Consider the following 23,797-nt stretch of genomic DNA (forward strand, 5'->3'; position numbering starts at 1 on the left):
CTTACTGCTACGTCTCCTTCGAACGCTGACAACTTCATGGGCGTCAGTCCTTCCTTGTTGGTGATGCTCTCCAAATACTCAATCTTCTCCTTGGAAATAAGTGAAGAAATGAAATTGTACATTCTGCAGGCCATGCTTTTATTCGGGTGCAGCACGAGCATGTGGAATACTGTGTTACCTGTGGAACGACAGAAACAAGCCTCTTTAGGATGTGAAATATCAACATAGACAAATAGGAACATAGACAATAGCTGCAGGAGGAGGCCATTCGGCCCTTCGATCCAGCACCGTCATTCAATATGATCATGGCTGATCATCCAGAATCAGTACCCCATTCCTGCCTTTTCCCCATATCCATTGATTCCGTTAACCCTAAGAGCTAACTAGACAATAGACAATAGACAATAGGTGCAGGAGTAGGCCATTTGGCCTTTTGAGCCAGCACTGTCATTCAATGTAATCATGACTGATCATCCCCAATCAGTACCCCGTTCCTGCCTTCTCCCCATATCCCCTGACTCCGCTATCTTTAAGAGCCCTATATAGCTCTCCCTTGAAAGCATCCAGTGAATTGGCCTCCACTGCCTTCTGTGGCAGGGAATTCCACAGATTCATAACTCTCTGGGTGAAAAAGTGTTTCCTTATCCAAGTCCTTACCCCTGATTCTTAAACTGTGACACCTGGTCCTGGACTCCCCCAACAACAGGAACATTTTTCCTGCATCAAGCCTGTCCAATCCTTTAAGAATTATATATGTCTCTATAAGATTCCCTCTCATCCTTCTAAATTACTGTGAATACAAGCCCAGTCGCGTCATTCTTTCATCATATGACAGTCCCGCCATCCCGGGAATTAACCTGGTGAACCTACGCTGCACTCCCTCAATAGCAAGAATGTCCTTCCTCAAATTAGGAGACCAAAACTGCACACAATACTCCAAGTGTGGTCTCACTGCAACTGCAGTAGGACCTCCTTGCTCCTAAACTCGAATCCTCTCGCAATGAAGGCCAACATACCATTAGCTTTCTTCACTGACTGCTGTACCTGCATGGTTACTTTCAGTGACTGATGTACAAGCACACCCAAGTCTCGTTGCACCTCCCCTTAAAACATGTATCTAACACGCCAGCGCATGTCTAAATCCGAAAAAGACTTGTGTTACGTAGAACATAGAACAGTGCAGCACAGGAACAGGCCCTTCGGCCCACAATGTTTGCATGAACACGATGCCAAGTTAAACTGATCTCATCTGCCTGTAGATGATCCATATCCCTCTATTCCCTGCACTATTCTTGTTTGTTTGTTTGTATGTGTGGCACACACACGTTCATACACACACAAGCGTGTACACACACACACGCGCGTGCGCACATACGTGTACACACACACACGCGCGTACACACACATGTGCACGTGCACATGCGCACGCACACGCGCACGCACACGCTCGCGCAGTGAACTTCTATTTAATACATAGTTTACAGTGTGCTATGTTTACATATTCTGTTGTGCTGCTGCAAGTGTGAATATCATTGTTCAATCCGGGACACATGACAATTAAACACTCTTGACTCTCACTGGTCAATAAATAAATCACACACAACGTTTCACTTGTCATCCGAGATGCCAAGCATCATCCAAACATGCTGGTAAAACCACCTACGTTTGGAAACAAACCATCCAACTATAAAATAGACACAAAATGCTGGAGTAACTCAGCATCTCTGGAGAGAGGGAATGGGTGACGTTTCGGGTCGAGACCCTTCTTCAGTCGGATTAAGCCGGCATCTGCAGTTCCTTCCTACACATCCAACTATAAATATGCAGATCAATTCTCAGGCTTAGATTTACAAATAAGAAAACTACAAGACTCTTGCAGAAATTGGAATTCAGTAAAATATTCAGTAAACTTCCTACCACTACTAGAGAGCAGTGCTGAACTACTATCTGCCTCATTGGTGACACTCGGACTATCCTTGATCAGTCTTTGCTGGCTTTACCTTGCACTAAACGTTATTTCCTTATTGTGTATCTGTCCACTGTGGATGGCTCGATTGTAATCATGTATTGTCTTTCTTGCGACTGGTTAGCACGCAACAAAAGCTGTTCACTGTACCTCTGTACACGTGACAATAAACAGCGGCACGGTGGCGCAGCAGCAGAGTTGCTGCCTTGCAACACCAGAGACCCGGGTTCGATCCCGACTACGGGTGCTGTCTGCACAGAGTTTGTACATTCTCACCGTGACCCCCATGGCAGTTGGGCAGGTACATGGATAGGACAGGTTTGGAGGGATATGGACCAAGCGCGGGCAAGTGGGACTAGTGCAACTGGGACATTGTTGGCCGGTGTGGGCAAGTTGGGCCGAAGGGCCTGTTTCCACACTGTATCACTATGACTCTCTGACCTGCGTAGGTTTTCTCCCACACTCCAAAGACGTACGAGTTTGTAGGTAAATTGACTTGGTATAAATGTAAATTGTCCCCAGTGTGTGTAGGATAGTGTTAGTGTGCAGGGATCGGACTCGGTGGGCCGAAGGGCCTGTTTCCGAGCTGTATCTCCAAACTTAAACAAACTAAATTGCACTATTCCTCAAAGTTTAATTCCTCATGTTGAATCCAATTCTCTCCACTTGGCTTCCAGAGCTGGGTAAAGTTGTGCAGTGCAGTCCTATTGAGCTGTAAAGCTTTCTGTCTCTGTCAGTAGAGGTTGGGAATGATTATTCCTCAGTGTGCTTTGACCCACAGCGAGCGTGATTCTGTACAGGTGTTGTGCACTTGTTATTTGTGGTTTCCACCATCTCTGGGAATCTGGTGGCTTCCAGTAGGGTAAACAAACGCCCTTGTCGGACATAACGCATGGCTGTCGATCTAAACAGGCTGCTCCTCAGGCCCTCCCTCTCCTGGTCTTTGGTCAGCTGGTCACGGGGCAGAAGGGGGGGGGGGGGGGCAATGGCCGGTCAGGGGGGGGTGGGGTGGGGGAATCTCTGTCGGCTCGCTCCTATTCCAGGCCGAGATGGACAATCAAGGTCCAGGCGGCAGGCGGTCACGGGCCCTGGCCGAGTCGACAGCCTGCCCCTCCTCTGGGCCTACATCCGTGCCCGCTTGTCCCTGGAGAGGGAACACGCGGTGTCCACAGGGATTATAGAGGCCTCCTGTGTGATCGCTGGTTGCCCAGAGAGGTCAGGTGCGTGGTGGATATGGCTGACAATGTTCTCATCTCACGGTCGATGTTGGCAAACTGCACAAATAGAAGTTTTGTTATTGTAAACTGTGACTTTCTAAGAACGAAAGCTCCTCATTAAGGAAAAATAGCCAGTACAGTCACATACACACAATGCGGGAGGTAATGCAGGAAGTATGCGGTGCTGGCTCGAAGGGCCGAATGGCCTCCTCCGGCACCTATTTTCTATGTTTCTAAGTAACACAGGACTATCGCACAATATTCAGCATACTCTGTACACTCTGGAGTTTAGAGGGATGACAGGGCATCTTATTGAAACATATAAGATTATTAAGGTTTTGGACACGCTAGAGGCAGGAAACATGTTCCCGATGTTGGGGGAGTCCAGAACCAGGGGCCACAGTTTAAGAATAAGGGGTAAGCCATTTAGAACGGAGACGAGGAAGCACTTTTTCACACAGAGAGTTGTGAGTTTGTGGAAATCTCTACCACAATGGACGGCGGAGGCCGATTCTCTGGATACTTTCAAGAGAGAGCTAGATAGGGTCTTAAAGATAGCTGAGTCAGGGGATATGGGGAGAAGGCAGGAACGGGGAACTGATGGGGGATGATCAGCCTTGGTCACATTGAATGGTGGTGCTGACTCAAAGGGCCGAATGGCCTACTCCTGCACCTATTGTCTATTGTCCATTGACTTAATACAGGACGTAACACAGCAGTCACACACAATGCAGGACATAAGACAGGACTATTGCACACAGCTAGGGTTGCCAACTGTCCCGCATTAGCCGGGATATCCCGTATTTTAGGCTAAAATGGACCGCCCTTGTCCCGTATTTGACTGCTACTACTTGGGTCGAGGGGACTGTCGGGTCGGAGCACCGCGTCCAGCCCCGCCTCACCCGTCCCGACGTAGTGCAGCCCATAGAGTGCAGCAGCAGCAGCAGCAATGCCTCACCCGTGACCCCATCGGTCAGCAGCGCTGCCAACTGTGCGACCTTCGGACCTTCGCTTACCACCGACACCACCACCACCCCTCCTTCTCACGGCCGATCATCGGTTCATGAGTTGGACGGGGCGCCGAACTTTGCGCGCAACATCACCCGGCCCGGGCCAAAACTCCTCAGCTGGCCGGCGGCTGGGCTTTGTGTGCAGTCCAGCACCCGGGCCAACTCATCATTCACCCAGCCACGGCCGAGTCGGTCAATGAATTGCCGTCGGGAAATTGTCCAGTATTTTGAACTTTTGTCCCTTATTTGGGAGTGAGAAAGTTGGCGACTCTACACACAGCGCACGTCAGGCAGGACTGCTGCTGTTACAACTGCAAAATCTTTGATCCACACAGACACAGATCTATCTCTCTGCTGATCACCCCTTCCCCTGGAGACTCCTATAAGGCATTATGTCAAATATAAGTCAAGCAGCATTCTGACTTTGGATGAAGCCGTAAGGGAAGGTGGGGGGAGGGGGGGTAGAAGTACACATAAAGCATTGGTTAAATCCTGACAAAGCATCGCAGAAAGCTACCCAACATAGAAACGTAGAAAATAGGTGCAGGAGTAGGCCATTCGGCTCTTTGAGCCAGCACCGACATTCAATATGATCATGGCTGATCATCCTAAACCAGTACCCCGTTCCTGCTTTCTCCCCATATCCCTTGATTCCGTTAGCCCGAAGAGCTAAATCTAACTCTCTCTTGAAAACATCCAGTTAATTGGTCTCCACTGCCTTCTGTGGCATAGAATTCCACAGATTCACAACTCTCTGGGTGAAAATGTTTTTCCTCATCTCAGTCCTAAATGACTGACCCCTTATTCTTAAACTGTGACCCCTGGTCCGGGACTCCCCCAACATGTGTCAAGTCTTTCTCAAAGAGCACTCATATAGTTCTGTTCCACTGCGCGATGCCTTAAGTTACACTCCAAATCCTTGTGACACCTTGTGATTGCCGGTTTAGCCAATTTCAGGTGGCTGTTTAGTTTCCTATATTACAAAGTCAGAATTTTAATACAAAGTTGGAATTTATGAATTTATTACAAAGCCATGAGTTTATGAATGCATCATCAATTCAAAATTTATGAATGACATTTCAATCAAACGCAATCTGAATAGCTCCAACCCATTGAGAATGCTTTGAGGAAACTTCAACAGAGAGCGCAGTTTCCATTCATTTCAATTTGAGGAAGGACATTCTTGCTATTGAGGGAGTGCCGCGTAGGTTTACAAGGTTAATTCCCGGGATTGCGGGACTGTCATATGCCGAGAGAATGGAGCGGCTGGGCTTGTACACTCTAGAGTTTAGAAGGATGAAGGATGCTTTCAAGGGAGAATTAGATAGAGCTCTTAAAGATAGCGAAGTCAGGAGATATGGGGAAAAGGCAGGAACGGGGTACTGATTGGGGATGATCAGCCATGATCACAGTGAATGGCGGTGCTGGCCCGTAGGGCCGAATGGCCTACTCCTGCACCTATTGTCTATTGTCTATTGGAACAATGAAATTCTTACCTATACCTATACTACTCTCCAGTCCACAAGGTAGATACAGTTGGCCATTGAAGGTAGACACTAAATGCTGGAGTAACTCAGCGGGACAGGCAGCATCTCTAGAGAGAAGGAATGGGTGATGTTTCGGGTTAAAACATCACCCATTCCTTCAATCCAGAGATGCTGCCTATCCTGCTGAGTTACTCCAGCATTTTGTGTCCATCTTCGGTTTAAACCAGCGTCAGCAGTACCTTCTTACACAGTTAGCCATTATTCCTGGCGACATTGCCACTTTAGTGAACAGGCGATTCACCTGGTGGACAAGCCTGCGATCTCTACTTTTAGATGTCTAATATTTCTCAGTGGCACATACCCATCTTATTCTTCATACTATCACTGAACATTGAACAATACAGCACAGGAGCAGGCCCTTCAGCCCATAAGCTCCATGCTGTACATGATACCAGGCTGAAATAAACTCTTCATGTTTATGAAATAAACTCTTCACCCCACCTGCCTGGATGTTATCCATATCCCTCCATTCTCTACATATCCTGGTACTACTCGCCAGAGGAGGTAGTTGAGGCTGGGACTATCCCAACGTTTAAGAAACAGTTAGACAGGTACATAGATAGGACAGGTCTGGAGGGATATGGACCAAATGCAGGCAGGTGGGACTAGTGTAGCTGGGACATTGTTGGCCGGTGTGGGAAAGTTGGGCTGAAGGGCCTGTTTCCACACTGTTTCACTCTATGACTCTATATCAATGTGCCTGTCTAAACACCTCTCTATAAGCTGTGTCATGAGGCCTTATGGACTCTGGAGTCAATGTTGAAGACTCCTAGGTCTACTCACTGCCAACCATGTCTTACTATAACTCCATGTCTGGTGGCTCTGACCCGCTGGTGGGTCAAGACATCCTACTTCATGTGCATTTTTGTCCTCAAAACCAATTCATTTAATCATTTAGAGTCATAGAGTCATGGAGTGATACAGTGCGGAAACAGGCCCTTCGGCCCAACTTGCCCACACCAGCCAACATGCCCCAGCTACACTAGTCCCACCTGCCCGCATTTGGTCCATATCCCTCCAAACCCGTCTTATCCATGTACCTGTTTAACTGTTTCTTAAACGTTTGGATAGTCCCTGCCTCAACTACATCCTCCGGCAGCTTGTTCCATACACCCACCACCCTTTGTGTGAAAATGTTACCCCTCAGATCCCTATTAAATCTTTTCTCCCTTCACCTTGAACCTATGTGTTGGAAGGAACTGCAGATGCTAGCTTATACCGAAGATCGACACAAAGTGCTGGAGAAACTCAACGGGTCAGGCAGCATCTCTGGAGAGAAGGAACAGGTGATTTTTTTTCCGACAGAACCTTTCTTCAGACTGGAGTTTGCAGTGGAGCAGACAAAATGTGCAGGGAGGAACTGCAGATGCTGGTTTACACCGAAGATAGATGCAAAGTGCTGGAGTAACTCAGCTCAGTCTGAAGAAGGGTTCCGAGCCCAAACGTCACCTCTTCCTTTTCTCTGGAGATGCTGCCTGACCCACTGAGTCACTCCCGCACTTTGTGTCGAACTTCATTGAATCAATTATTCTTGAGCGACGAGGGCTGAGTATTACTTTGAACTGAAAATGTAAAATGAAGATTATTTGCATTCTGCAGCAGAGTGGCACAGCAGGTAGAGCCGCTGCCGCACAGCGCCAGAGAGCCAGGTTCAATCCCAACCTCGGGTGCTGTCTGTGTAGGGTTTGCAAGTTCTCCCTGTGACCACGTAGGTGCCCTTTGCGTGCTCCAGTTTCAGTCAGAAATGTGCGGGGATATCGGTGAATTAGCCACGGCAGAATTGTTCCAAATGTGCAGGGAAATGGATGTGAAAGTGTGATAACATGAAATCGGTGTAACGCATGGGTGGGCAACCTTGTTCTGCATAGGGGCCGGGACGCATGTCTGTGAGCGGATGGCAGGCCACATCTATCACGTGTACACATGAATCCCGCCCCTGTCCCGCCCAAGATGGCAGGCATCAAATCACGTGTTCACAGAAGGTAGACAAGAATGCTGGAGAAACTCAGCGGGTGAGGTAGCCTCATGCAATCCTTGCACGTCTCACCCGCTGAGTTTCTCCAGCATTTTTGTCTACCTTCGATTTTTCCAGCATCTGCAGTTCTTTCTTAAACGTGTTCACGGGAGGTGCGCGGCCGTGCCGGCGGCTTTGCGCAGGATGCGGTACAGCCAGTGTTCCACGCTCGGCGGGCCGGATGATTACGGGAAAAAAAACCCACCTGCGGGCCGGATGATTTCGGGTTACGGGCTGCATTCGGCCCGGGGGCCGTAAGTTGCCGACTCCTGGTGAAAAGGTTTGATCAATGGTCAGTGTGGACTTGGTGGGCCGAAGGGCCTTTTTTCCATGCTGCATTTTTCAATCAATCAATTAATTGAATAACTAATCACTGTTAAAGAGTCAGAGTCAAAGTGTGACACAATGTCCCAGCTACACTAGTCCCACTTGCCTGCGCTTGGTCCATATCCCTCCAGACCTGTCTTATCCATGTACCTGTCTAACTGTTTCTTAAACAATGGCATAGTCCCAGCCTCAACTACCTCCTCTGGCAGCTTGTTCCATTCACCCACCACCTTTTGTGTGGAAACGTTACCCCTCAGATTTCTATCAAATATTTCCCCTTCACCTTGAACCTATGTCCCCTGGTCCTCGATTCCCCTACTCTGGGCAAGAGATTCTGTGCATCTACCCAATATATTCCTTTCATGATTTTATACACCTCTATAAGATCACCCCTCATCCTCCTGCGCTCCATGGAATAGAGACCCAGCCTACTCAACCTCTCCCTATAGCTCACACCCTCTAGTCCTGGCAACATCCTCGTAAATCTTTTCTGAACCCTTTCTTGCTTGACCATATCTTTCCTATAACATGGTGCCCAGAACTCAACACAATATTCCAAATGTGGTCTCACCAACGTCTTGTACAACAGCAACGTGACCTTCCGACTTCTATACTCAATACTCTGACTGATGAAGGCCAAAGAGCCAAAAGCCTTTTTGAACAACTTATCTACCTGAGACACGACCTTCGAGGAACCATGCACCTGCATTCCTAGATGTGTTTAGGATACTGAAATAATGTATGCCACAAAATAAGAGAACAATCTAAACACAAGGTTAAATTAAATGATATATAACATAGATCGTACCTTGTTTATCTTGTGCATTTAAAGGTGCTCCATGTGCCACAATCATTTTAACTATCTGTTCGTTTCCTATGCAGGCTGCAAATGATAAAACATATTCTCCTAACATGCAAAAAAAAAAGAAAAATGAATTACCATGTTTTTTTTTGTTTCCAAAGCAGCAATGGTTTTTAAACATTCACTTCTGGATAAAAATAGCTGAAATAGACAATAGAAAAAAGTTGCAGGAGTAGGCCATTCGGCCCTTCGAGCCATTCAATGTGATCATGGCCGATCATCCACAATCAGTACCCCGTCCCTGCCCTCTCCCCATATCCCCTGACTCCGCTATCTTTAAGAGCCCTATCAAGCTCTCTCTTGAAAGTATCCAGAGAAAATGTTCGCATTTTCTTCACAGAAGCTCACTGCAAATTGCAACTCTCATTTTAATCGTGCATGGGAACGTCTGCTGTTCACAGTATCCTGCTAACCTCGGGCAAGATGGAGTTGCATCGATGGACAAAACAAAGCCACATAAATATGTGCCTCCAGTTGCTGGTTAGTTGCAACCAGTTTTGAGGACCCCACCCCCCCCCCCCCCCCCCCCCCCCCAAGGACTGTTCCGCACTATACACACAGTGTGGTGTGATCTGTTCTTAATCCAGATGAATAACCTGTTCACTGTGTTTAAATAAACGCATTTTTGTTTGCACTACAAATGTGGCCTCCATTCCTTCCGATCTCGGAAGGAACGGTGGTAGGAGATGATTATGTTCAGCAAAAACAACCCGCTGTGAAAGGACACACGGTGCTGGAGTAGCTCAGCGGGTCGGGCAGCCTCTCTGGAGGACATGGGTAGGTGGAGATTTGTGATTCTCTGTCTATTCTGAGATGGATTGCGGAGAGCTGTGGACGCAGCCCAGACCATCGCACAAACCAACCTCCCTTCCATTGACTCCATCTACACTTCACGCTGCCTCGGGAAGGCCATCAACATAATCACAAGTCTCACACCATTCACTCCTTCTTCTCCCCTCTCCCATCGGGCAAGGGGTATAGGTGTGTGAAAACGCACACCTCCAGATTCAGGAACAGTTTCTTCCCAGCTGTTATCATGCAATTGAACCATCCTACCACAACTAGAGAGAGGTTCTGAGCTACTGTCTACCTCATTGGAGACCCTTGGACTATCTTTAATTGGACTTTATCTTGCACTAAACGTTATTCCCTTTCTCATGTATCTGCACACTGTGGATGGCTCGATTGTAATCATGCCTGGCATTTCCGCTGACTGGATAGCCCGCAACAAAAGCTTTTCATTGCACCTCGATGATACATGTGACAAGAAGCAAAACTAGGTAACATTTCAGGTCGGGACCCATCTTCAGACTTGAGAAGAACCTATCTACGTCCTCCAGTGATGCTGCCTGACCCGCTGAGTTACTCCAGCACGTGTGTGTAAACCAACATCTGCAGTTGCTTGTTGCCACAGCATGTAGTGAATGCCTGCTGTATCTCAGAAGCCACCTCTGCTTAAGATTTCTGCTCATTTGAATGCAGGCACTCACATGGAAAGCGAAGTGGTTGAAATTAAAAGGAATTATTTGTAGATGGAAAGTATTTTGCGATTTCTGCAGAGTCGGTAGAAAATCGGCATTACTATGCAAGGTGCTTACTACAGTAAATGTTCTGTTAATATGCAGGCTATCACAGTTGCAAGCATCATGCTGCCACCAGTCTGAAATGTAATATAATACTTATTTAGCTGCTTAAACTTAGTATTTGATTAATCTTGATGTTTGAAAATAACTCAAAAAAATTTATAACAGACTTGAGGAAGTTTCCAAAATACAAGTTAAAAAATGGGTCAGTTGCAACTACACTTTAGAGATACAGTGCGGAAACAAGCCCTTCTGCCCACCAAGTCCGTGCCAACCAGCGATTACCCCATTGGCTAGCACTATCCTACACACTAGGGACAATTTACAATTTTTAACCAAAGACAATTAACCTACAAGCCTGTATGTCTTTGGAGTGTGGGGGAAACCGGAGCACCCGGAGAAAACCCACGCGGTCACAGGGAGAACGTGCAAACTCCGTACAGACAGCATCAATCGTCAGGGTCGAACCCGGGTCTCTGGCGCTGTGAGGCTGCAACTCGACCGCCGTATCAATGTACCACCCTTCAATAAAAATCTCAGGCCATGCAAATCGGCTCAGATACTGAATTGAGAAAGTTAGTCAGCATTACAATATTCCTTCAAGGCATGTGAATGTGGAATGCTGTAACGGGGTGAAAGGGAATGGGTAGTTCTTTGATACATCACCCAATGTCAATTGTTATCACATTCATGCTCTTGGGGAAGAACAAAGGGGGACCCCGTGAGGGGGGCGGGTGGAGGGGGGGAAGAAGAAAGGAAACCCCAGTGTGGGGTAACCATCGTGAGGGAAGAGGATGAGGAGGGGGTGGTGGGGGGGGGGGAGAACAAAGGTGGACCCGGCGTGGGGTCATTTGTAACGTTGTCGCCGCCCTTTAGGTGGCCACTCTTTGCATGCCTTGGGTATGCACAAATGAAGAATATCACTGTGACACGTCACACATGACAATAAAATATTAATTTGTTCTATTGCAACGTCAATTAAAAATGGCGATAAAATATGAAACTACCACAAACATTGTTTTATTGCAAGTATATAACTTTAAACGCCTTACCATACCATAATAACATCGACAGTCCTTTCCTGGCGTGAAAAACGTCCCCACGGCACGAGAATTTTTAATATCTGCGTTTAGTGCCAGTAATTCTTTAATAAGGTCCACGTTCTGATTCACCACCGCAATGTGCAATGTTGTTTCACCTGAAGGTACAGCAACTATTCAATTACGGTAAGTTAAAACACAACAAGTCATAAGCAGAAGGTAGATAAAAATGCTGGAGTAACTCAGCGGGTGAGGCAGCATCTATGGAGCGAAGGAATAGGTGTCGTTTCGGGTTGAGTCACCTATTCCTTCGCTCCATAGATGCTGCCGCTCCCGCTGAGGTTCTCCAGCATTTTTATCTACCTTCGATTTTTCCAGCATCTACAGTTCCTTCTTAAACAAATCATAAGCAGAAGTCATTCTTCTATTTACTTAATTAGCAATTCTCGCTTCTTGAATCAACGATACAAAAATAAGCACAAAAAGGAATGAAAGCGTTTCTCCACGGAAATTTAGTTTAGTTTAGGGATGCAGCGCGGAAACAGGCCCTTTGGCCCACCGAATCCACGCCGTCCAGCGATCCCCGCACACTACCGCTATCCCACACGCACTAGGGACAATTTTACATTTACGCCAAGCCAATTAACCTACAAACCTGTACGTCTTTGGAGTGTGGGAGAAAACCGATGATCTCGGAGAAAACCCACGCAGGTCACGGGGTGAACGTACAAACTACGCAGTCAGGATTGAATGGATTCTATAGAAATCTATAAAATGGCGCTACCATGTAAGAATAGCAATTCACTGTAACAAACAAAGGCTTGCAGATCGTTAAGAAAAAGTGCATTTAAAACAGACTTGAGAAAGTATCCCAAAATACGTTAAAAACAATAAGATTGGATGGTTGTAATACATGCGATGGAGAGGTCTATCAAGATGCAAAGAATCGTCTAAACTCTGTTAAGATATTTGCCAAAAAGGGGAGCAAAGAGGAGAGAAAGAGAAGCGAATGATTACTGTGAAACTTCAAAGTGAGTTTCATTACCGCACCTTCATTATCATTTGGAGTCCTTGTCATTGTTTATCCTGAGCAACTCGGTAACAGATAATTCTCTGATCTATGGATTGATCCCAGGGACACTTTCGGATACGGACATCAAGTGCTGCTGGAAGGTCATCAACTCGGTGAAAGACGCTCTTTGGTCTGAACAAAAGATTGTCACTGTACCTCGGTACACGTGACAATAAACTGAACTGAACTGAAACTTGTTGGCCTCCCAGCAGAGCGAGATGTCCGTCGGGGAATGTTGCCGGCTGGTCCGCTCTTGACAGCAGGAGTAGGTGCTGAGGGACGCACTGAAGCTCGGTGCAGCCAACGCCAAGGCTCTGTGGGGGAGGACCACAGACTAGGGTTCTTCTGCGGCTGCACCTTGGGGGGACAGAGTGTGGTGGAGACGCCCCTCAAACAAGGGAAGAGCTATCACCCTGGGGGGGCCACGTGAATAGCAAGGGAGCTTGGTATAAGGATAACTTGTGAACATTACCACATAATACTTATGAACGTATAAACTCCGAGATTGTCGAGAGGGTTCTTGCACTGTTCCTGTTTTGCATATATATTTTGTATTATGCTCAATAAAGGTTAGTCAAGGAAAAATAAAATCCAGATACGAAGAAATAAGCTCAAAGACATGGATTAAATCATCATGCACTTACTAACCAAAAAAACACGTTGATCTTCTCAATGGGACTCCATGAAGATAGCTGTCCTCAGACACATCTCAATGCAACCTAACAACTCCCAGCTATAGGAGTGTTTATAGCAGCTGGATTACTCTGAAGTCCACAATGGGTAACACGCATCTGTGAAGAGATTCTTGGCTTCGCTACCAGAAAACTCCAGGGTTCGCTTCACGGGAACGATCAGGGAATTCAATAGACAATAGACAATAGACAATAGGTGCAGGAGTAAGCCATTCAGCCCTTCGAGCCAGCACCGCCATTCAATGTGATCATGGCTGATCATCCACAATCAGTACCCCGATCCTGCCTTCTCCCCATATCCCCTGACTCCGCTATCTTTAAATGCCCCATCAAGCTCTCTCTTGAAAGTATCCAGAGAACCGGCCTCCACCGCCCTCTGAGGCAGAGAATTCCACAGACTCACAACTCTCTGTGTGAAAAAGTGTTTCCTCGTCTCCATTCTAAATGGCTTACCGCTTAATCTAAAATTGTGGCCCCTGGTTCTGGACTCCCCCAACATCGGGAACATTCAGGAAGATAGGCACAAAATGCTGGAGAAACCCAGCGGGACAGGCAACATCTCTGGAGGAAGGAATGAGCAACTTTTCGGGTCGAGAATCGAGAAATTCAGGAAACTCCACTGTATCTCAAGAAAGGCGAAAATGTTCTACCGGCACTTGATGGCCAACAGCAAAAAAAGACAATCTCCTTAAGGACAAACTCTAAGTGGAACGAGCTCAAGACAGCAAGCTTCGTGCTGGTAACCACGGCGTATATGGTTTCTTCATCACTGCCAAATGCACCAATGTCCAAATACACAGGTTCCCACCCAACCGAAGGCTATGAACAAAGAACAACTTGCTGAGAGGTCGTTAGCAATTGCTAGCAGCAACACTTTACAGAGCTCCTCAACAAAACCTCGTCCTCGACTCGATTGTCCTTGATGCCATCCCTCAAGGAACCATCCTGACCAGTCTTCGCGCCACCCATCACCAACAGAAAGAGCTGAAGTGGTCACAACGCAACTTCAAAACAAGGCCTTGGGAGCAGTGGGCTTCACTGGCAAAGCTGGAGGAGAGGGTTCCTGATTAGTGCGGGTGTCAGAGGTTATGGGAAGAAGGTAAGTGAATGGATTTAGGAGGGAGAGATAGATCCGCCATGATTGAATGGTGGAGTAAACTTGATGGGCTGAATGGCCTTAATTCTACTCCTATCCCTTATGAACTTGAGTCACAAAATCACCACCTCGTCTCTTGGGACTTGCACTGTTCAGCCCCTGCCATCTCTGACGGAAGGAAGTGCAGGAAGGAAGTGCAGATGCTGGTTTGAACCGATGATAGACACAAAGTGCTGGAGTAACTCAGCGGGTCAGGCAGCATCTCTGGAGAAATGAAATAGGTGACGATTCGGCTCTGATGCAATCCAGACTCGAGGGACTTGGTGTCAGCACTCATCTCTGCCACTGGATCCTCGACTCCCTGACCAACAGATCCCAATCAGTGAGGATAGGGGACGAATTATCCTCCACGATAATCCTCAACAAGGCTGCGTTCTCAGCCCCCTTCTTTACTCCTTGTACACCCACCACTGTGCAGCCTTGTACAAATGTAATTCCGTTTTCAAATTCGCCGACGACACCACCATTGCGGGCCAGATATCAAGCAGCGATGAGACGGAGTACAGGAAGGAGATGGAGAACCTCGTGTCCTGGTGTCGAGACAACAATCTTTCTCTCAATGTCAGCAAGACAAAGGAGGTAGTGATGGACATCAATGTACATACTCCAGTCTGCATTGACGGAGCCCAAGTAGAGATGGTTGAAAACTTCAGATAACTAGGAGTCAATATCACCAACAACTTCTCCTGGACCACCCACATTGAAGCAACGACCAAGAAGGCACACCAACGCCTCGACTTTCTTAGAAGGCTTCACAAGTTCGGCATTTCCCCTACAACTCTCACCAACTTCTACAGATGCACCACAGAAAACATTTTATTGGGATGCAGCACAGCTTGGTTCTGGAACCGCTCCATCCAAGACCGTGAGAAATTGCAACGAATTGTGGACGCATCACACAAACCAACCTCCATTCCACTGACTCCATTTACACCTCCCGCTGCCTCGGCAAGGCCAGCAGCGTAATCAAGGACGAGTCGCACCCTGGCCACTCCCTCTTCTCCCCTCTCCCACCGGGCAAAAGGTATAGAAGTGTGAAAACGCACACCTCCAGATTCAGGGAGAGTTTTTTCCTAGCTGTTATCAGACAACTAAATTATCCAACCACAACAAGAGAGCAGTGCTGAACCACTATCTACCTCTTGGTGACCCTCGGACTATCCTTGACCGGACATTTACTAGCTTTACCCTACAATAAACATTATTCCTTTATCATGTATCTATACACTGTAAATGGCTCGTTTGTAAACATGTATTGTCTTTCCGCTGACTGGATAGCACGCAACAAAAGCTTTTCACTGTACCTCGGTACACGTGACAGTAAACTGAATATACTAAACTGAAAATATCCATTGACTTGGCCTCCACAGCCGCCTGTGGCAATGAATTCCACCTGAAGTCCACGCATCAGAGCACACAGGATTAAAACAAGGGTAAATGGTGAAACAAGCAGACTGCCTACTGCCCAACTAATCAGGCATCTACAGGTCCACTTACGGCCAAGTCGACATGTCCTACATCATACTCATCTGCACCTGTAAACCCCAAGAATGGAATCAAACTCAATCCCAAAGGAGGTCAGAAGATGGTGGAAGAGGAAGAAATAATGAAATTAAGACTAATTATCAATTTATTGGGGCATTACTATGGTAAACTTATGGAGATTGGTGATTTAGTTTAGTTTGGGGAAACAGCGCGGAAACAGGTACTTCGGCCCATCGAGTCAGCGCTGACAAGTGACCACCTCACGTCAACACTATCCTACACACACGAGGGACAATTTACAATTTTACCAAAGCCAACAAGCCTACAAACCTGCACATCTATGGAGTGCGGGAGGAAACCGGAGATCCCAGAGAAAACTCACGAGGAGAACGTACAAACTCCATACAGACAGCAACCATGGTCCAGGTCTCTGGCGCTATGACGCCGCAACTCTACCGCTGCGACACCGTGCCACCCTCTTTGTTGCTCATGTACAATCACCAGACACAACATCACATGTCCACTGTATTCAGTTTCTGATACATACGTGGATGGTAATGCCATGCAGTTCTTTCACTGTTAACCATATAACCATATAACCATATAACAATTACAGCACGGAAACAGGCCATCTCGGCCCTACAAGTCCGTGCCGAACAATTATTATCCCCTAGTCCCATCTACCTGCACTCAGACCATAACCTTCCATTCCTTTCCCATCCATATACCTATCCAATTTATTTTTAAATGATAAAATTGAACCTGCCTCCACCACTTCCACTGGAAGCTCATTCCACACAGCTACCACTCTCTGAGTAAAGAAGTTCCCCCTCATGTTACCCCTAAACTTCTGTCCCTTAATTCAGAAGTCATGTCCTCTTGTTTGAATCTTCCCTACTCTCAATGGGAAAGGCTTGTCCACGTCAACTCTGTCTATCCCTCTCATCATTTTAAAGACCTTTATCAAGTCCCCCCTTAACCTTCTGCGCTCCAGAGAATAAAGACTTAACTTATTCAACCTTTCTCTGTAACTTAGTTGCTGAAACCCAGGCAACATTCTAGTAAATCTCCTCTGTACTCTCTCTATTTTGTTGACATCCTTCCTATAACTGTTCTGGAAGATTGAGCTCAACTTAATGGAATACAAGTTTCCCCACTCTCTCAGCTTTTACACTCCACATTGTTCATAAGTTCATACGTTCAAGGAGCAGAATTATGGCCATTCGGCCCAATAAATCTACTCCACCATGGCTGATCCATCTCTTCCTCTCAACACCATTCTCCTGCCTTCTCCCCATAATCCCTGATACCTGTACTAATCAAGAATCTGTCAATCTCTGCCTTTAAAATATCCATTGACTTGGCATCCACAGCCTTATGTGGCAAAGAATTCCACAGGTTCACCACCCTCTGACTAAAGAAATCCCTCCTCATCTCCTTTATGAAGATATGTCCTTTATTCTGAGGCTGTGACCTCTGGTGCTAGACTCTCCCACTAGTGGAAACATCCTCTCCACATCCACTCTATCCAAGCCTTTAACCATTCGGTATGTTTCAATGATGTACCCTCTCATCCTTCTAAACTCCAGCGAGTACAGGCCTAGTGCCGACAAACGCTCATCATTTGTCTTCCTCAATATTCCAGAGATTGTTCAAATTCGAGAGTGTTTTGTTATATGCCTCGAGACGGAACATTGAAATGTAAAAGTTACTCTTATTTAATACTTAATGTTTAAGAAGGAACTGCAGATGCTGGAAAATCAAAGGTAGACAAAAATGCTGGAGAAACTCAGCGGGTGAGGCAGCATCTATGGATCGAAGGAAATAGGCAACGTTTTGGGTCGAAACCCTTCTTCAGACTGATGTGAGGGTGGTGGGGGGGCGGGAAGAAGAAAGGAAGGGGTGGAGACAGCGGGCTGAGGTAGAGCTGGGAAGGGGAGGAGAAAGCAGGGACTACCTGAAATTGGAGAAGTCAATGTTCATACGGGGTGTAAACTGCCCATGTGAAATATGAGGTGCTGCTCCTCCAATTTACAGTGGGCCTCACTCTGGCCATGGAGGAGGCCCAGGACAGAAAGGTCAGATTTAGCATCTCCATCAGAAATGGGACAAGGATGGTTCCCATGGAGTTTAAAGTGATGCTCTTGGACATTAGGGATGCTTTAACCCTATTAATGTCTGGAGATTAGGAGAATTTATTCTGCTAACTCACTGAATTGGGGAACACTTGAAAATGATTTTGGAAAATGCTTCACCTCAAGTTCTAGCATATGTTTCCGTAACCAGAGCAACTTTTGTACAACAGAATATGCCAACCTACTGGAGGGTTTCAGGCTGTAAAAGAAGGGTTTAAGCAACAGTTAGGAACAGTCTCTGGAGAACGTCTTGAATGTGGGGTGGATGAAGCCTGGCTGAGAAGGAGTTTCTGGGAGAATTACTGACTGTGCAATGAAGTTTGAGTCATAGTCATAAAACAGGCCCTTCAGCCCAACTTGTCCATGCCGACCAACATGTCCCATTTACGCTAGCCCCACCTGTCTGCATTTGGCTCACATCCCTCTAAACCTGTCCTATCCATGTACCTGGCCAAATGTTTCTTAAACATTGCCCACTATCTCCCCCAGCAGCTCGTTCCATACACCCACCACATGTCAGCACATAATTGAACAAATTATGCCCAGAGTAGGGGAATCGAGGACCAGAGGACATAGGTTTAAGGTGAAGGGGAAAAGGTTTAATTGGAATCCGAGGGGTAACTTTTTCACACAGAGGGTGGTAGGTGTATGGAACAAGCTGCCAGAGTAGGTAGCTGAGGCTGGGACTATCCCAACGTTTAAGAAACAATTAGACAGGTACATGGATAGGACAGGTTTGGAGGATTATGGACCAAGAGCAGGCAGGTGGGACTAGTGTAGCTGGGACATTGTTGGTCGGTGTGGGCGAGTTGGGCCGAAGGGTCTGTTTCCACACTGTATCACTCTATGACTTTATAATGATGCAAGGGTGAAGGATGTGTGGTGTCGTTTGGAGAGGAAGAGATTCATAAAGAGATGGGAAACCAATGGATATCATGATGGATAGAAATAGTTTTTGTACATTTTACTGTGCAGTAGCGTTCGCTACAAGTGGAAATCAGTCAGTTTTAGAACACAAAGACCGGTCTTTCAATATTTAAAAAGACACTTGGACAGGTACATGGATAGGAAAGGTTTAGAGAGATATGGGCCAAACGTGGGCAAATTTGACCATTTTAGGTCAGAATAACTTGGTCAGCATGGACAAGTTGGGCCGAAGGGCCTGATACTGTGCTGCATGACTCTACGACTGTCTACTCTGCCCTTTTTCAAGAGAGAGTTAGATTTAGCTCTTAGGGTTAACGGAATCAAGGGATACGGGGAAAAATCAGGAATGGGGTACTGATTTTAGATGATCATCCATGATCATTTTGAATGGCGGTGCTGGCTCAAAGGGCCGAATGGCCTACTCCTGCACCTATGTTTCTATGTTTTCTATGTTTCAGTTTCAGCTTAGTTTAGAGATACAGCGCAGAAACAGGCACTTCGGCCCACCGACCTGCAATTCCCACACACCAACCCTATCCTAGACAGACTAGGGGCAATAGGTTAATTGTACCAAGCTAATTAACCTACACATCTGTACGTCCTTGGAGTGTGGGAGGAAACCTAAGATCTCGGAGAAAACCCACGCAGGTCACGTGGAGAACGTACAAACTCCGTACAGACAGCACCCGTAGTCGGGATCGAACCCGGGTCTCTGGCGCTGTGAGGCAGCAACTCTACCCACTGCGCCACCGTGCCACATTATCAACGGCAAGAAGCGTTTAGCCGATGAGCCGCACATGGGCTTGAAGTGAAACTCAGGGAGGAACGGAATGCCACGATGTAGCGAGTGAGCTGCGATCGAGGAAGGGGGAAGGAACTAGAGTTTTGCGTGACGGAGGTGGTACACATGAATGGGATTAAAGTCACGGAGATGCTGGAAGTAATAATAAATGTCAATAGTTAATCAAGGAGAATGAAGAGAAGGAAATGGACTCAAAATAACAAAAATATACTGTATAATTAGTAATTGGAGAGATTGAGCTTTCGCAAATTCACAATTAGGCCATTCGGCCCATCGAGTCCACTCTGCCATTCAATCATGGCTGATCTCTGCCTCCTAATCCCATTTTCCTGCCTTCTCCCCATAACCCTTGACACCCATTCTAATCAAGAATTTGTCTCTCTCTGCCTTAAAAATATCCACTGACTTGGCCTCCACAGCCCTCTGTGGCAATGAGTTCCACAGATTAACTACCCTCTGACTAAAGTTCCTCCTCACCTCATTTCTAAAAGATCAGCCTTAAATTCTGCGGCTCTGACCTCTAGTCCTAGACTCTCCCACAGGTGGAAACATCCTCTCCACATCCACTCTATCGAAGCTTTCTCCGTAAGCAAATTAATACCAGTCTGAGAAACGTAATTGATGGGAAAACAAGGTCCAATATTGATATATAAAAAACCCAGGGGAGAGGGAAAAAAAAGATTAAAGATTGATCTGCCCTTCTGAGGACTGACAAGTGCACAATACATTTCTGCAGGGATATTGATTAGATGTTGTGAACATTCATCCCAGATCTCTGTCAGGCAAGATTTCAATGTCACATCTTACAACGCATGGGTGATATGCTATATTGGTTGCTTTATGAGACAGGACATAGGTGGAACGCATGGACAGAGTCAAGTTTATGCTAAAGCATATTTGAAATGAATGAAAAACCAATATATACACACATTTAAAATATGGCTTACTGGAGGACGAGTGCATCTTGTAATGGTTTGATTAAAGTGTACAGTAACTTACCCTTATACATCTCGCAATCAATTGGTTCGTCCATTAAGAATGGAAAGGCATTGAGCAAAATAATTGCAGCTTCCTTACTGTTATATAATGCTGCAACATGCAGCACTGTTTCTCCAACAGTACCTATAACATAAAGCAAGATTTTAAAAGGCATATGTATGTATCTATCCTGGCATGCAGTAGGAATTAGTTTGTACGATCTTAATAAAAGCAGAGATTCAAGACTCATTTTATATGACTAATCAGCACTCCATAAGCATGTACTTTATCTTACTCCTTATTCTATGTTATATTGTGAATAGTTACAGATGTGCAAGGGTCTTCAGCAATGTAAAATATGTGGGAACGCATTAATAAGAAATTTAAGTTGGACATCACGCACAATTGTTTTAGATTTTACAGTATTATAGTTTCAGGTTTAACATGGTCTTTCACCCATCAGGTTTTTTTTTTGTCATCTTTTTAAAGATACAGCATGGAAACAGGCCCTTTGGCCCATCTAGTCCACACTGACCATCCGTCACCTGCTCCCACCAATTCTATTTTCAGCGACTTTCGTGCCCACCACACACACACACACGACACACTCAAGGGCATTTCACCGACAAAAACCTGCACGTCGTTGGGATGTGGGAGGAAGCCGGAGCACCGGGAGGAAACCCAAGCATTCACAAAGAAAACATGCAAACTCCACACGGGCAGCACCCAAGGTCAGGATGGAACCCAGGTCTCTGGCGCTGTGAGGCGGAGTTGCAGCAGAGTTGCACCACGGAGAGAAGCCATTCACTGACACAATAATCCAAAACTAACTCTGTTGCCCCATACACCTCTACTGATCTTTATGACTTTGGCTACATGCATTGCAAGTCCACAATTATAAGAGTAAAATTCGGCCATTCGGCCCTGCAAGTCTACTCCGCCATTCAATCACGGCCGATCTCTGCCTCCTAATCCCATTTTCCTGTCTTCTCCACATAACCTTTGACACTGTTCTAATCAAGAATTTGTCCATCTCTGTCTTGTAAATATCCACAGAATTGGCCTCCACAGCCCTCCGTGGCAATGAGTTCCACAGATTAATTCTGAGGCTGTGACCTCTGGTCTTGGACTCTCCCACCAGTGGAAACATCCTCTCCACATCCACTCTATCTCTGCCTTTCTGTCAGGATTGATACACATGAACCTCTGTCTCTCTGTGGTCACGGTCATGGTGGCACAGCGGTAGAGTCCCTGCCTTACAGCACCGGAGACCCTGGTTCGATCCTGACCACAGGTGCTATCTGTACAGAGTTTGTACGTTCTCCCCATGACCTGCATGGGTTTTCTCCTAGATCTACGATTTCCTCCCGCACTCCAAAGACGTACAGGCGCTGTATCTCTAAACTAAACTGTCTCCCCACACTCCTGACACATTCCATTTAGTTAATATTCCACTTTTTTTTAATTTGCCCACAACATATCACTACTCATTTATTCACATTCAGTTCCATCAGCCAATATATTGCTCGAGCTGGTCTCACTGTTTGGTAAATGCCGAGCCTTGTGTTGTCAACAAAGCCTAACATGCTTGCTCGACATCCTGCTTGAATATCTACTCACTGAGAACAGAACTAAACACAGTTTATATCATGGTCAGGTTTGTCCAAATTTTGACCCCCCCCGATCCATTTATTCCTATTCCCAAACCTGTCCCTCAACAAGCTTATTGTGCGTTCTGTTAAATGCTTTCCTACATATGGCTAATCGATTGATCGATGAATTGGTTGATTGAAGTCCATGCCGACTATCGATCACCCATTCACACTAGATCTAGTTCACTTTCTCATCCACTCCCTGCACACTAGGGGCAGTTTACGGAGGCCAATTAACCTGCAACCCTGCTCGTCTTTTGGGAACCAATTTTTCCTTCTCCCTTCCCCCAACCAACTTCATCCTCAGTTTAGTTTAGTTTGCAGATACAGCGTGGAAACAGGCCCTTCGGCTCATGGCTGACCAACAATCACCCCGCACATAGAAACATAGAAACATAGAAATTAGGTGCAGGAGTAGGCCATTCGGCCCTTCGAGCCTGCACCGCCATTCAATATGATCATGGCTGATCATCCAACTCAGTATCCCGTACCTGCCTTCTCTCCATACCCTCTGATCCCCTTAGCCACAAGGGCCACATCTAACTCCCTCTTAAATATAGCCAATGAACTGGCCTCGACTACCCTCTGTGGCAGGGAGTTCCAGAGATTCACCACTCTCTGTGTGAAAAAAGTTCTTCTCATCTCGGTTTTAAAGGATTTCCCCCTTATCCTTAAGCTGTGACCCCTTGTCCTGGACTTCCCCAACATCGGGAGCAATCTTCCTGCATCTAGCCTGTCCAACCGCTTAAGAATTTTGTAAGTTTCTATAAGATCCCCTCTCAATCTCCTAAATTCTAGAGAGTATAAACCAAGTCTATCCAGTCTTTCTTCATAAGACAGTCCTGACATCCCAGGAATCAGTCTGGTGAACCTTCTCTGCACTCCCTCTATGGCAATAATGTCCTTCCTCAGATTTGGAGACCAAAACTGTACGCAATACTCCAGGTGTGGTCTCACCAAGACCCTGTACAACTGCAGTAGAACCTCCCTGCTCCTATACTCAAATCCTTTTGCTATGAAAGCTAACATACCATTCGCTTTCTTCACTGCCTGCTGCACCTGCATGCCCACTTTCAATGACTGGTGTACCATGACACCCAGGTCTCGCTGCATCTCCCCTTTTCCTAGTCGGCCACCATTTAGATAATAGTCTGCTTTCCTGTTTTTGCCACCAAAATGGATAACCTCACATTTATCCACATTATACTGCATCTGCCAAACATTTGCCCACTCACCCAGCCTATCCAAGTCACCTTGCAGTCTCCTAGCATCCTCCTCACAGCTAACACAGCTAACATCTATCCTACACTCTTGTAGCAATTTATAGTAGCC

The 23,797-nt window shown here is 46.3% G+C and overlaps 1 protein-coding gene across 2 annotated transcripts in view; it reads right to left on the reverse strand.

The window, feature by feature from the left end:
- Window positions 1–23,797, reverse strand: part of LOC116979608 (transient receptor potential cation channel subfamily V member 6-like) — an 88,348-nt gene that overhangs the window by 24,125 nt on the left and 40,426 nt on the right. For both annotated transcript variants that reach the window (XM_033031203.1, XM_033031204.1), the window contains 4 exons: window positions 20,835–20,957; window positions 11,584–11,724; window positions 8,890–8,988; window positions 6–178 (listed from right to left, as the gene is read on the reverse strand). In XM_033031203.1, the coding sequence (XP_032887094.1) occupies window positions 6–178; window positions 8,890–8,988; window positions 11,584–11,724; window positions 20,835–20,957 (536 nt within the window). The remainder of the gene's footprint in view (window positions 1–5; window positions 179–8,889; window positions 8,989–11,583; window positions 11,725–20,834; window positions 20,958–23,797) is intronic.

This window comes from Amblyraja radiata, chromosome 13 (assembly GCF_010909765.2).
Source record: "Amblyraja radiata isolate CabotCenter1 chromosome 13, sAmbRad1.1.pri, whole genome shotgun sequence".
Classification (NCBI taxonomy): domain Eukaryota; kingdom Metazoa; phylum Chordata; class Chondrichthyes; order Rajiformes; family Rajidae; genus Amblyraja; species Amblyraja radiata.